The sequence below is a fragment of the Solenopsis invicta genome, chromosome 16, assembly GCF_016802725.1.
Source record: "Solenopsis invicta isolate M01_SB chromosome 16, UNIL_Sinv_3.0, whole genome shotgun sequence".
Classification (NCBI taxonomy): Eukaryota; Metazoa; Arthropoda; class Insecta; order Hymenoptera; family Formicidae; genus Solenopsis; species Solenopsis invicta.
In genome coordinates this window covers 11,857,979-11,872,317 of record NC_052679.1, presented here as the reverse complement: position 1 = coordinate 11,872,317, position 14,339 = coordinate 11,857,979, and the positions used below count along the sequence as shown (strand labels likewise).

The window sequence follows — 14,339 nt, the reverse complement described above, 5'->3', positions numbered from 1 at the left end:
TCAATCAATAAAGCTTTTCAATATCATCGTAATTACTTTAATGTAATAACAAGTTTACGAAAGTGCATGAGCACCTACTGTCATTGTACCGTCACTGAGCGCGTAATCTTTAGACTACCTGATTCGCGCCTACTGTAAATGCTTCTCATTTGAAAAGTATTGTAGTCTCGACATTTTCGTATTAGGATTTTTATCTTATTTTTAAATAAAGAATACATTATTAAAATCTTGACTACGGATTGTGGGACACCCTGTATATAACATTATAATTTATAATATTAACACTTAATAGCCATCGTATTTTTTTTTTTTCACTAGCCAACGTGGGTCAATCATGATTTACGCTTCTGTAAAGGTTGCATCGTAATTAGATAATTTTCAACCATAATTTTATTTATTATTAGTTTCAAAAATGAAATAGCACAATTGGTGAACTATGTAATTTTGACAAATATACGAACAAAGGACCCCGCACATCTCTTATGGATTTTGGTTCTCCGTCAAATCTTTTCATATTTTGGAATATTGTAGTTCCAAGTGTCTCATTTAAAAGTGTCAATGGGCGCGACCTCCTAAAATTAATAGTTTTCAAGATTTAATTGGTCAAACTTGGCTAACATCTGTTATTTTGGAAATTGGGCGATATAAAAATGGGTGCAACTTTCTAAAATTAATAGTTTTCAAGATATAAATGTCAATCTTGGCTAATATCTATTATTTTGGACATTGGGCAATATAAATAATCTCTGTTTCTCAGTTCCACATGAGCCTACAGACTTGAAAAAAATACCTAGATGAACCTTATAAATGCGAAATAGTGCTGCCATAGTGGAATTTTTACTACAGAATTTTTCTAATCTTAATAAGCAAATATCTTACTTACACAGCTACACAAAAAAGTGTTATGTCTGAGAAATGAGACCCATGTATCCTTATGTATTTTGAGGCTCTGAAACCGAATATGACCTCAGACTTGCGCCATCAGATCAGGATTTTTTTATACCCTCAAAAATTTTTTATACCCTCAAACATTCTTTAAAATTATACTATTCAGCCCGGTAAAAAATCTTTAAAAAACATTTAAAAAATACTGTTTCCTGATAGGGACACTTTTAATCAGGATACTTGGAACTACAATTTTCCAAAATATAAGAAGATTTGACCGAGAACGAAAATCCATAAGAGATGTGGGTCCTTTACGGCAAATGCAGGGTCATTAAAAAAAAAATCATTACTTTATTAATTATTAAACATATTTTATCCATAGAAATACGCTAACATATTTCTCGTTTGGTTGATTTCACTCAACTTTGTGAAGCTATAAATTTCGTTTTAATCAATATTTTTTAACAATCATTTTTTCTAAATAAAAGTTTAGAATCTTAGAAATGTGAATGCACAATCGACATTGCCAAAAAATAATATATTGTAAAGTCATAAAGAAAAAACCATTAAACAAAAATAAAAAAGTGTTTAAAAATCCATTTTTTCTTTAAAAAAATCATATTTTTGCAATAAAAATCTTTTAAGGACTTTAAAATACGACATTTTAAAGTTAAAGAGTCATACTTTTAAAAAAATTATGGCATTGTCATTCCTTTCAAAAAGTATAATTATATAACAAGGAGAATACGAGATATTTTTTATTAACTCAAGGTATCTAAAATCGAAAATTGACATATTTCATGATATACATATTTGGACTAAGCGCAGAAGCGCTTTTTCTTGAAGTACTATATACGAGGTGTGTTCAAAAAGTATCGCGAATTTTGAATTTTCGCGGGTTACGTATATTCGAATTTCTATCTTTTTGTGGCGTTATGTTGGTACTCATGTCTCTCACTTATGCCGACAAGCTCGGCCATTTTGAATGTTCACTTAATTGTTGACAGCTGCTTTGCTTGCACGTGTTTTGGATCGTCTTCGATTTTTACCTATTCAAAAAAATGGATCAAAGAACCTGTATCAAATTTTGTGTGAAAAACGAAATTAAGTGCGCGGATGCATTCCGAATGTTGACTGTGGCATACGGAGAAGCTACCTTGGACCGAAGCAACGTTTATCGGTGGTACAAAATGTTCTCAGAAGGCCGAGAAGATGTGAACGACGAAGAGCGTGCCGGACGCCCGAGCACTTCAACAACAGACGAAAAAATTAATGAAGTGGAGAAAATGGTATTGGCCAATCGTCGAATCACCGTTAGAGAAGTTGCTGAGGACCTAAACATATCGATTGGCTCGTGCCATTCGATTTTTATCAATGATTTGGGCATGAGACGGGTCGCCGCGAAATTCGTACTAAAATTGCTCAATTGCGACCAAAAACAGCATCGCATGAACATTGCTAATGAGATGTTGGACTCTGTCCGCGACGACCCAAATTTGCTCCAGAGGGTCATAACTGGTGACGAATCGTGGGTTTATGGTTATGACGTGGAAACCAAAGCTCAATCATCTCAATGGAAGCTGCCGCACGAACCAAGGCCGAAAAAAGCGCGCCAAGTTCGGTCGAATGTGAAAGTTTTGCTGACAGTTTTCTTCGATTGCAGGGGCGTGGTGCATCATGAGTTCTTGCCACAGGGTAGAACGATCAATAAGGAATATTACCTGCAAGTTATGCGCAATTTGCGCGAAGCAATCCGCCAGAAACGCCCGGATTTGTGGAAGAACAAAAATTGGCTTTTGCACCACGATAACGCCCCTGCTCACACATTGTTGCTTGTGCGCGACTTTTTGGCCAAAAACAACACACTAATGATGCCGCAGCCACCGTATTCCCCAGATCTGGCCCCCTGTGACTTTTTCTTGTTCCCTAAACTGAAGAGGCCCATGAAAGGACGACGTTACGCTACGCTTGACGAGATAAAGACGGCATCGAAGGAGGAGCTGAACAAGATAAAAAAAAATGATTTTTTGAAGTGCTTCGAAGATTGGAAAAACCGTTGGCACAAGTGTATAATATCTCATGGGGATTACTTTGAAGGGGACAAAATAGATATTCATGAATAAATAAATAATTTTTGAAAAAACACAAAATTCGCGATACTTTTTGAACACACCTCGTATATCTATATTATTTCAAATTTAGACAGAGTATATGCGAGTAACATCCGCGAACGGACCTGTTCGAACGTGTTTCGTCAGATTTTTTTATATAAGATTACTCACAAAAAAGTTACACTCGCACACTATAGGGATCCCATTCACTCCAACAAAACTTTGCTGCTGTGTTTTTCAAATTGTAATTGACCAAAAAAATTGATCAATCAAAAAGGGAGATTTCAAATCTTTTTTTTACTTCCTGGTTCGAATCTCCTATATCATTCCTCTAGCTGCGTGAAGTTGGCCCCCCCACTATTAAAAATTTAGTAACGATTATCACTATTCGATTGGTGGTCGTTTGATGGTGTTTGGTAGTCCATTCCATCGACATACAGAATGGACTGCTGATGACCGTGGTGGGGGTAGAAAGACACATAGAGTGAGAGGCAGACAATACGAAGAACGTTCGTTCTCTGTCTACTAAGTTTGATTGGTTGTTGTGGCCCCAGCAACCAATCAGACTTAGTAGACAGAGAACGAACGTTCTTCGTATTGTCTGCCTCTCACTCTATGTGTCTTTCTACCCCCACCACGGTCATCAGCAGTCCATTCTGTATGTCGATGGTCCATTCCCGACGATTAGTAGTCAAAATTTTAATTAATAATACAAAAAAACGACATACTCGCGTGAAGTTGGCCCCCCTTTAATAAAATTCGGCTTTCCAGGCTGTATAAGAAATTATAACAGTAAGCATTCGTTTGGTGGCCGCTTACTGACGTTTGGTAGTCTATTCTTGATGATTGGTAATTAAAACTGTAATTAATAATACCAAAAAAGAACACGTTCGCGTAAAGTTGGCCCCCCTTTTATAAAATTCGGCTTTCCAGACTGCATAAGAAATTATAACAGTAAGCATTTGTTTGGTGGTCGCTTACTGACGTTTGGTAGTCCATTCTTGATGATTGGTAATTAAAACTGTAATTAATAATACCAAAAAAGGACACGTTTGCGTGAAGTTGGCCGCCCTTTCATAAAATTCGGCTTTCCAGACTGCATAAGAAATTATAACAGTAAGCATTTGTTTGGTGGTCGCTTACTGACGTTTGGTAGTCCATTCTTGATGATTGGTAATTAAAACTGTAATTAATAATGCAGAAAAAACATACTCGTGTGAAATTGGCCCTACTTTCATAAAATGCGGCTTTTCAAACTGCATAGGAAATTATAACAATACGCATTCGTTTAGTGTTCGCTTACTGACATTTGGTAATTAGAACTGTAATTCATAATGCGAAAGAAAGGTATGTGATATCTAATTTTTAATGTTTATTATATTAATGTGATCCAAAAAGTTATGTGATCTTACTTTTGTTAAAATTTTTATTTTTTCTTATATTTCCGGTCCGTCTTTTGGACCGAAATGTAATGAGCTATGGACTCAAAAAGATACGTGGTGAGTTAGGTTAAAAGAATTATTTACCGTAGAACACGGTGACTTTGGTACGTGAGATCACCATAGTACAGTAACACCTTTTAATTTAAAATTTTATACTCATATTTTCTATTGTCACAAAAAATCGTGATCTAAACTTAACAAAACAAATTTCTTCGTTTCAGCAGTTAATATTACCCCTCTCTGAAATTTTAAAGTTTAAAAAGTGTTGTATCAAAGTCATCTGTTTTATAATTAAGGCATTTTGATAACATTGTATATCTTCCATTGCAGAATGTATATATTATACAAATTCTTTGAAGGGTATTGTTTAACGTTTCTGACGAAAGTCGAAAAGACGTTATCAAATCATGAAGATATTTTTTACATATATTTGAACGTCTTTGAAATCTGTCATCTTTCAGATTTTTATATATGTCTGGAATATAGTATATTAACTTTATTTAATTTAAGTTAAATGCATGCAACCATCTTCTTTACGAAAAGAAGCTAATGTTTTACTAACACACGTAAGTACTTCAAATGAATTTTTGTACCATTGGAAAAAAAGCAAAAAGTTCACGGAAGAATTGAAAAAAATCAATTTTTTTCCAAACTTTTAAAACTATAATTTTGTCGTATATTTTTTCTGATAAATAAAAAATCTTTATGTGCGTGTATGTAAAATTCATTATTTACTTTTTGTATGTTATAAAATAAATTTTGTATACTTATAAAAGTTTTGAATGCCTTTTAATAAAACTGTACATATTATATATATATATATATATATATATATGTTTATTTTTTTAAATTTATATATAATACTCCATGCGGTTCTATCTTACAGTCTTCATGACAGTATTGGACTGAGTTTACTAGATCATTATATATATTCTATGTGCCGTGTATTCTTCTTGCATATGCAATATAATGCTGATTAGTATATGCTATTATTCCAGCTAACCTATAAATTCAATATAAAACGATGAATTATAAATATATTATGAGCAAGTGCGAAAAAAGTTACAAAATTATATAGCCATACTTTAAAAACAATTATGATTGCTAAAGCTACAATGTATTATCAATAAATTTAAAAATACAAAAAGCATAGAATACATTTTTTATATTAAATAAAGAACTGCAACTGTGAAAACACAATATAAACGAAATGCTTTATTGGTCATTGCTAAATCTTAGTGTTGATCTTTATTGTGTGATTTTATATACATACATTTTCAAGTTCACGAAATTGCATGCCGGATAAATTTTTGGTCTTAAAACACAATTCTAAGTTAAACAAGAAACAATTATATCACGTTATTAAATTGGAAGTTAGTTTAATAATAATTCATGCTAACAAGCATCTAAATGTAAGAACCCTTTCCTTCTAAAAAATTATAAAGAATTTGTTGCGAAGAATAACACCCCAGATAGAAATCGAACTTGTGATCTTTCAATTTTTCGGGGCGGATATCTTACAAGGAAACACAGGGAAGTGTCCGCCTCAGATTAAAACGAGTTTTTAATATGTTGTAGTACAGATAAAAATAAGGGACACGTATTTTTTTATACGTGCCCATACGCACTTTAAGGGGGTGAAACACCCCTTTGAAGAAAATCGGTTTTTTTCTTTCGAAGTGTATGCCGTCGAAACTATAAGAGATAGAAAAAAATGTTTTAAATGAAAGTTGAATGGCTCGAAGAGTAATTTATGACAGCGGAAAAAAAATTTTTTTAAAAATTTTTTTTAATACTTTCCCCCACCACTTACCAATTTTTTTCAAAATTTTTATTTTTTTTATAAGCAAAATAAAGCTTACTTTATTACGAATTCAACGGTATATGATAAAGTTACGATACAACATTCCCATTTTCCAAAAATAATTAAAAATCTCTCGATGCGCACGGTACGCGCACCCGTCCGCGCGTTCGTGCGCTACAAAAGTGACTCCCTTCGATTTCGACGTGCCTTTAATATGTTGTACAGATTAACATAAGGGACACGTATTTTTTACACGTGTCCTAATACACTTTTAAGGGTGAAACACCCCTTTGAAGAAAATCGGGTTTTTTCTTTCAAAGCGTGTATCGTCGAAACTATAAGAGATAATAAAAAAAAAACTCCCGACTGCTGCCAAAAGTTGGTTTAATAACAAGAATTAAAAAGTTTGAGATTAAAAATTAATTAATAACAAAAAAAATTTTAAATTTAAAAAACAATTTAAAAAATTATAAAGTTAATTAAAATTAAATAAAAATTAAAAAATTAAAAAGTTAATTACAAAAATTACAAAAATAAGAAAAAACCAACAAATTAATAAAAATTAACTAAATTAACAAATTTAGTAAAAAATTGGAAATAAAAAACAAATTAACATAAAAACAGAAAATCAACAAAACTAAAAAATAATAATAAAAATATTGCTTTAAAAAGTTTGAAATAAAAATCAATTAAACAATTAAAATAACAACAAAAAATAAAACTACGGATACTAAAAAATAGTTTTAAAAGTTTGAAATAAAAATTAATGAAAGCAAATACTTGACATTTTAAATGCTAATTCTACTTTTAGCACATTATTGTACCAATTAAAAATTAAAATTGAAATTTACACTTTGTTTAATAAAATATTTTTTTTTTTCAATAATAAATTGTACTTAACCAGCAGTCGGGAGACGCCACGCTGAATGTTATAACTATTCAGGATATAATGTAATGTTATATTTATTATTTAGCGTGGCGTCTCCCGACGGCTGGTTAAGTACAACTTATTATTGAAAAAAAATGCATTTTATTAAACAAAGTGTAAATTTCAATTTTAATTTTTAATTGGTACAATAATGTGCTAAAAATATAATTAGCATTTAAAATGTCAAGTATTAGTATTTGCTTTAATTAATTTTTATTTCAAACTTTTAAAACTATTTTTTAGTATCTGTAGTTTTATTTTTTGTTGTTATTTTAATTGTTTAATTGATTTTTATTTCAAACTTTTTAAAGCAATCTTTTTATTATTATTTTTTAGTTTTGTTGCTTTTCTGTTTTTATGTTAATTTGTTTTTTATTTCCAATTTTTTACTAAATTTGTTAATTTAGTTAATTTTTATTAATTTGTTGGTTTTTTCTTATTTTTGTAATTTTTGTAACTAACTTTTTAATTTTTTAATTTTTATTTAATTTTAATTAACTTTATAATTTTTTAAATTGTTTTTTAAATTTTTAATTTTTTTTGTTATTAATTAATTTTTAATCTCAAACTTTTTAATTCTTGTTACTAAACCAACTTTTGGCAGCAGTCGGGAGTTTTTTTTTTATTATCTCTTATAGTTTCGACGATACACGCTTCGAAAGAAAAAACCCGATTTTCTTCAAAGGGGTGTTTCACCCTTAAAAGTGTATTAGGACACGTGTAAAAAATACGTGTCCCTTATGTTAATCTGTACAACATATTAAAGGCACGTCGAAATCGAAGGGAGTCACTTTTGTAGCGCACGAACGCGCGGACGGGTGCGCGTACCGTGCGCATCGAGAGATTTTTAATTATTTTTGGAAAATGGGAATGTTATATCGTAATTTTATCATATACCGTTGAATTCGTAATAAAATAAGCTTTATTTTGCTTATAAAAAAAATAAAAATTTTAAAAAAGATAGGTAAGTAGTGGGGGAAAGTATTAAAAAAAAATTTTTTTTTTAATTTTTTTCCGCTGTCATAAATTACTCTTCGAGCCGTTCAACTTTCATTTAAAACATTTTTTTCTATCTCTTATAGTTTCGACGGCATACACTTCGAAAGAAAAAAACCGATTTTGTTCAAAGGGGTGTTTCACCCCCTTAAAGTGCGTATGGGCACGTATAAAAAAATACGTGTCCCTTATTTTTATCTGTACTACAACATATTAAAAACTCGTTTTAATCTGAGGCGGACACTTCCCTGTGTTTCCTTGTCAGCACTTGTTGTTGGCAACTTGCTCTCATGTTGCTCTTTATATATAGCGATAAACCGTTGACAGCAAATACGCAGCATATTGGCAGCAAAACGTGCTGAATTCATATGATGTTAAACCAAAAGCAAATGAGACACACACCTTGTTCTAAATTTGCTGAAAACTAATGCCCTTTGTTTTTGGCAACATTACAGCAACAACACAAACAGGTGGCTATCAGGGATTATACATATTTCATTTTTTTGATAACGTATATTGACCTGATCTACCAGTTATATACACATTCAGCATAAAGTGATGAGGAATCAGTTCGCAGCGATCACGGAGGTCACACCCTGATAGCCATTTGTCTGTGTTGTTGTTGTAATGTTGTCAAAAACAAAGGGCATTAATTTTTAGCAAATTTAGAACAAGGTGTGTGTCTCATTTGCCTTTGGTTTGACATTATATGAATTCAGCACGTTTTGCTGCGTATTTGCTGTCAACGGTTTATCGCTATACATAAAAAGCAAAATGAGAGCAAGTTGCCAACAACATGTCGAAAATGGTTAAATATATGTTTTGTACTTTTTTCAAATATATAAAAAATAAATAAGTTAATTTTTCTTTCTGCTGAATTGTTACCACCCTGCCAAAAATGTGCAATAAAACCGATTTAAAAAAAGTAATCCAAATCGATCGAGATTTCTACACCAAAAATATGGTATTAAGACCGATTGAAAATAAGATCGGAATCCAGATAAATTTATTAAAACAGAATACATTAATATAATAAATGTTTAGTTTACAAAAAAGTATTTCTTGTATCTTTTTTGTTAAAAAGAATTAAATTTAAATTAAATATTTAATTTATGTACAAGATTAAATAACAATACAAATTGTTATTTACATATAAAAATATAAAATTTTATGTGGACCAATGTTCCACACACACATCACGTTTGAAAAGAATGAGAGCGAGTATTCGTCTCAAGCTTACAACAAGCAAGTCCTAAAAGCTTACGGAAGTATGAGCCGGGGTGTCCGCCGCGATGGCACCTAGATATAACGCCTGTGGCCGCATTTGACTCACGAGAAAACCTCCCGCGGCGGGGCCGCCTAGCGGTGACGCCAACACTCACTTGTTAAATCCATTTCAATTTGATATGATAGCCAAGTAAATAATTAATTTACTCCTGTTTATTTATTACATTACACACGCTCGCGCAAACATACAATCACATATGCACACGCGCGCACACACACACAAATCATTTTCAATATTTTATTTGGCTACAAGACAATAAAATATATATTTAATGTTTTTAACAAATACACAACAAAAGCACAGCATCATTATCTTTTTTTTATTCTCCTCACGTTGCTCTTATGTTGCTGAAAATGATTGATAAAGCAAAATGTTTTCCACGAATAGAAGTCATTTTGTTGGCAACAGAATAAGCAACAGTTGCTCTTCGTTTGCTTTGAATCTGCTGACATAAAATGTCTCAAATTGGCTCTCGTGTTGTTGAATATGTAGGACTATGCGTTACGTTTTCAGCAAATACACAGCAACTGGTCGAAAATTTATGCGCAGCATTAAGTTGCCTGATTTTGCAAAACATGCATGGCTATTAGGGCAAGCTAACGTTCAGCGGCGCGGAGTCGCGACTTGGATGAGTGACCGCTTGAAAATTTCCGAAAAAATATTCCCAAGATTTTTTTTTGCAAAAAATGTTTTTTATAATGTTACGCAAATATTGTTTTGTTTATTGGAATTATGTGATGTAATAATATTTATGTAAATATTTTGGAAAAATTCATAACATTGCAATGTTACTGGGATGTTTCAATGCAATATGTTTCAAAAAGCGGATATCTTAATGTTGCTGCAATCTTCCAGCAATATTGCAGCAATGTTTCGCAATCAATATGCAATATTACAATGTTTCAATGAAATCATTCTGCAATGTTCCTCCAATCTCTCTGTGCTGTATGGGACGTTATTCGATTGACACTGAGGTGCAGATAATTTATTTATTATAAAACTTTAAAGACGAAATTACAAAAATCAGCTCTGTACAAAGTTTTGTAGCTATAACAAATAAGCTAAAAAAAGTTTCATTGCAAAGAATTTCTTTTACGAGACACAATATGCTTGAGTGTATAAATTACATGTGCACCAAAAGTAAGGAGCAGACAATATCATTCATTATAATACTTTTAGAAGCAAAATTGCAATATTTGGTTCTTTAAAAAGTTTTGCAGTTACATAGGAAATAAGCTAAAAAAATCTGACAACAAAATATCTTCTCTACAGGATAAAATGTACGAAAGTACAGATATGTATCTACACCGTGAATGAGGTGTAAATGAATTGACTCGTCACTCTTGCCGGCCTTTAATTTTTATTAATTAAAAATAAATTATTTCCTAAATTATAAAACTATTTTCTTTAAGCTTTTCCAAATTATTTCCAAACAATTGCAGAAAGAAAAAAAAGAAAAATGAAATTTTGTGCTAACTATACGCTTGATTAATTTTTATTAATTATAAATAAATTATTATTTTTTAAATTATAAAATTGTTTTCTTAAATTTTCTCAAATTATTCCCAAACTTTTTTACTAAAAAAAATTAGAAAAATTAATCTTGCTACTAAGTATATGGAAGTCTTCATTGGATTTGCGCTTAAAGTGTGCTTCCGCCTATGATTATTGGATCAATGAGCATCCAGCATAAAGTTGCCATTTTGATTTACTTAAGATTCTCATTGGTCCAGCAGCCGTATGCTATGTTTGCGCTATATTACGCATTTTATGTAAAATGAGCTTTAAGCTTTTTTGTATTCTATGACTCTATTGCTTACATCATGTTTATATACAGAAATTCTTAACCACTATATTCAGATTAATATTAAGAATAAGCTTGACATTGATTGGAATAATCGATTCTGGTAAGGAATCGCCAGCGCAAGAACATTCGGAGATTAAATTATTATGGACGATGAGCTTGAAGATCGAATCCTATATCAGGTGAAAAAATAATGTGTAAAGAATTTTAAAAGCGTCAAATATTTTGCAACGTTGCATTTTAAACTAACAGCTTGTGTCTTAATTTTAACTGAAATTTTACACACACACACACACACACACACACACACACACACACACACACACATATGTATATATATATATATATATATATATATATATATATGTATATATGATTATTTAGAATACCCTTACCACTTCCAATTTTGACAAAATTTTATTCAACGCGTTTTTGCACGAAACGAATAAAAGCGGCAAAAGAAAAGTGTCGCTGTACCTTGCAAACTGATATATTAATCGTTGAAGTTGACAATTATTGAGGTTAAGAAACCTGTCATACCGACGAAATGTAACAACTTGAGCAGGTGCTGTGGTCATGCACGTTAGCATGTTGAAATATAAAATGAAAATAGTATAAGGATAATTATCCAGAATATCCTCACCATCTCCGATTTTGATAAAATTAGTCTCACTCGATGTGTTTTTGCACAAAATGAAAGAATCTAGCAGAAAAAAGTGTCGCTCTGTTTTGCGAACTGAGATATCGAACATTAAAGTTGATGACTATTGAGGTTAAGAAATCTGTCATACCGATGTAATGTAACGAACTGATCATGCGCTGTGATCACATGCTTATGCAAAAAGTGCATGAATTTGAAATGTGTATGAAAAAATATTTTCTAATTACACAAGTTTTCTGCTTTGAAAATACAAATTATTTTAAATCAGTTTATTCATATAATAACAATAGACGAACGTTTCGACTCTCTTTGGAGTCCTCTTCAGCATGTTAATAACAGAAGAAAAAATAGCCGACATCAGTCCATAATGTTAAATGCAGCTGAATCATCATTGGTTTGCCAAATCCGCAGTGGTATCTTAGTACATAGCATTCTCGAAAGAAATGACAAATCTCTGATTGACCAAAATATTATTTTAGATGGCAAACAATTATATTAAAAGGTTAAAATTAATATGTGACTTACTAATAGGATGACAACATATGAAGTTTTGAATAATATAAATGATTGTCACGTGAAATATTCACTTGTCAAAATTATATTCATTTGCTAGTTATCGCAAATTATTTTCTTATATAATTTGTGTGTTTTTAAAGCAAAGAATTAGTATATAATAAAAAAATATTAACAAGATCTCTAATGAGGCAAGGTGGTACATATCATGAATCACATCTTCGCTTTACTAAATAGATAAGTCTACAATATACTAAAAATATAGAAAAGATTGACAAAACCCTTATGCAAAGTAGACTTAGGTTTATTTAATAAGACGAAGATTTGATTTATGAAACACTCCACTTTGTGTAGGGGTCTTGTTAAATTTTTTTAGTATTTATATTTTTTGTATATTGCAGACTCATCTATTTAGTAAGGCAAAGATTTGATTTATGAGACACTCCACTTTGGCTCTATGCAAGGTATTGTGAAATAACATTTTATAAAATTATTGTTAAAATCTTTTGCTTTACTTCATTGATGTGTAAAACAGATTAAATTAAAGACAACAGATATTTGTTTTACAACAAAAATAATTTTTACTAAATTTTAATTTTTATGATACTCATAAATTTTATATAAAATACAGTATATTTAAAATATGATAATGTTTAAATATTTTGTCTTACTAAATTCGTATCATATACTAAAAAAATGCTTTGTAACAATTGTTTGATACTGTGTATTGGTCATTAGAGCCACTAAAAAACTGGGCTACTAATTGAATAATTCCATGAACAATTGTTAGAATTTGTCACTTAATAACGGAGATAATGGAGGTAGCCATAATATCCTCTTTTCCTTTATTATCAATATGTGTCAAGTTAGAAAACGTGTACAAAATAAAAAATCACAGTATGTTTTAATTATATAAAATGTACTTGTATATTTAAAGTACGTTAATGTTAAAATCTTTTACCTTACTAAATTATCTACTACATGGAGGTAAGAAATAATAGAGGGAGGATATTCCCCCTCCCCTCTGGCCAGGCTAAGACGTAAGGGAGTATAGTGAGCGCCATATTGGTATGGTCAAAACACGACATTTGAAATAGTCAAGAAAACAAAATAGAAAAATTTATAAATAATATTAATAAATATGACATATGTATTATATATGTCATGTGTTATACTTATTAATATTATTAATATTACTTATAATACACAGGGTGGGAAAAAAGTACCGAAACAGCAAAAAAAATATCTTGAAAACTAAGCATTTTAGAAAAAAGTGTTTCAGATAAAAGTTGTAGGATTTCAAAAGATCTATTTAATAATATTATCAGTTTGACCTTGGTTGGCGGCGTCAAGGTCAAATTGAAATCACATTTATTTTTTTTAAGTGGAACACCCTATTTTTGATTTCAGAATCTCACAGCTGGTGTCAAGACCTTTCCAAAAACCTACAAGAAAGTTTATTTTTGTTGAGTACTTTCCGAATTGTGAGACTTGAAAGCTACAGTGTACTGTAACTTTCAAGCGTCATAACTCGGAAAATATTTAATGAAAAATAACTTCTGATTGAAGTTTATAGGATTACAATGATATTACACAATTTAACTATAAATTTCAATTAGACGTTATTTTTTACGACCGACTGCTGCCAACCTTCGGTTGGCAAAAAGCGAGGGAGTATGCGTTTCACCGAAGGCGTACTTTTGTTACCTTATTCATTAAGTACTTTCCGAGTTATGACGCTTGAAAGTTACAATACACTGTAGCTTTCAAGTCTCACAATTCAGAAAATACTCAACGAAAATAAAGGTTTTTGAAAAGGTCTTGACACCAGTTGTTAGATTCTGAAATTAAAAATAGGGTGTTTAATTTAAAAAAGTTAATGTGATTTTGATTTGATCTTAGTGACG

The 14,339-nt window shown here is 30.9% G+C and overlaps 1 protein-coding gene across 8 annotated transcripts in view; it reads left to right on the top strand.

Moving 5' to 3' along the window:
• LOC105198174 (protein phosphatase 1L) overlaps positions 1 to 14,339 on the top strand; it is a 269,334-nt gene that overhangs the window by 15,692 nt on the left and 239,303 nt on the right. For 2 of the 8 annotated variants that reach the window (XM_039459009.1, XM_039459008.1), the window contains exon 1: positions 11,254 to 11,440. The exons of 3 other annotated variants lie outside the window; for them this stretch is intronic. Coding sequence is in view for 2 of the 5 variants with exons in the window: in XM_039459006.1 (XP_039314940.1) it covers positions 11,405 to 11,440 (36 nt within the window). In the remaining 3 variants the exon portion in view is untranslated. Of the gene's footprint in view, positions 1 to 11,250; positions 11,441 to 11,653; positions 11,824 to 12,833; positions 12,897 to 14,339 lie in introns of those variants that run through there. 3 more of the 8 variants (XM_039459007.1, XM_039459006.1, XM_039459010.1) reach the window with 3 other exon arrangements.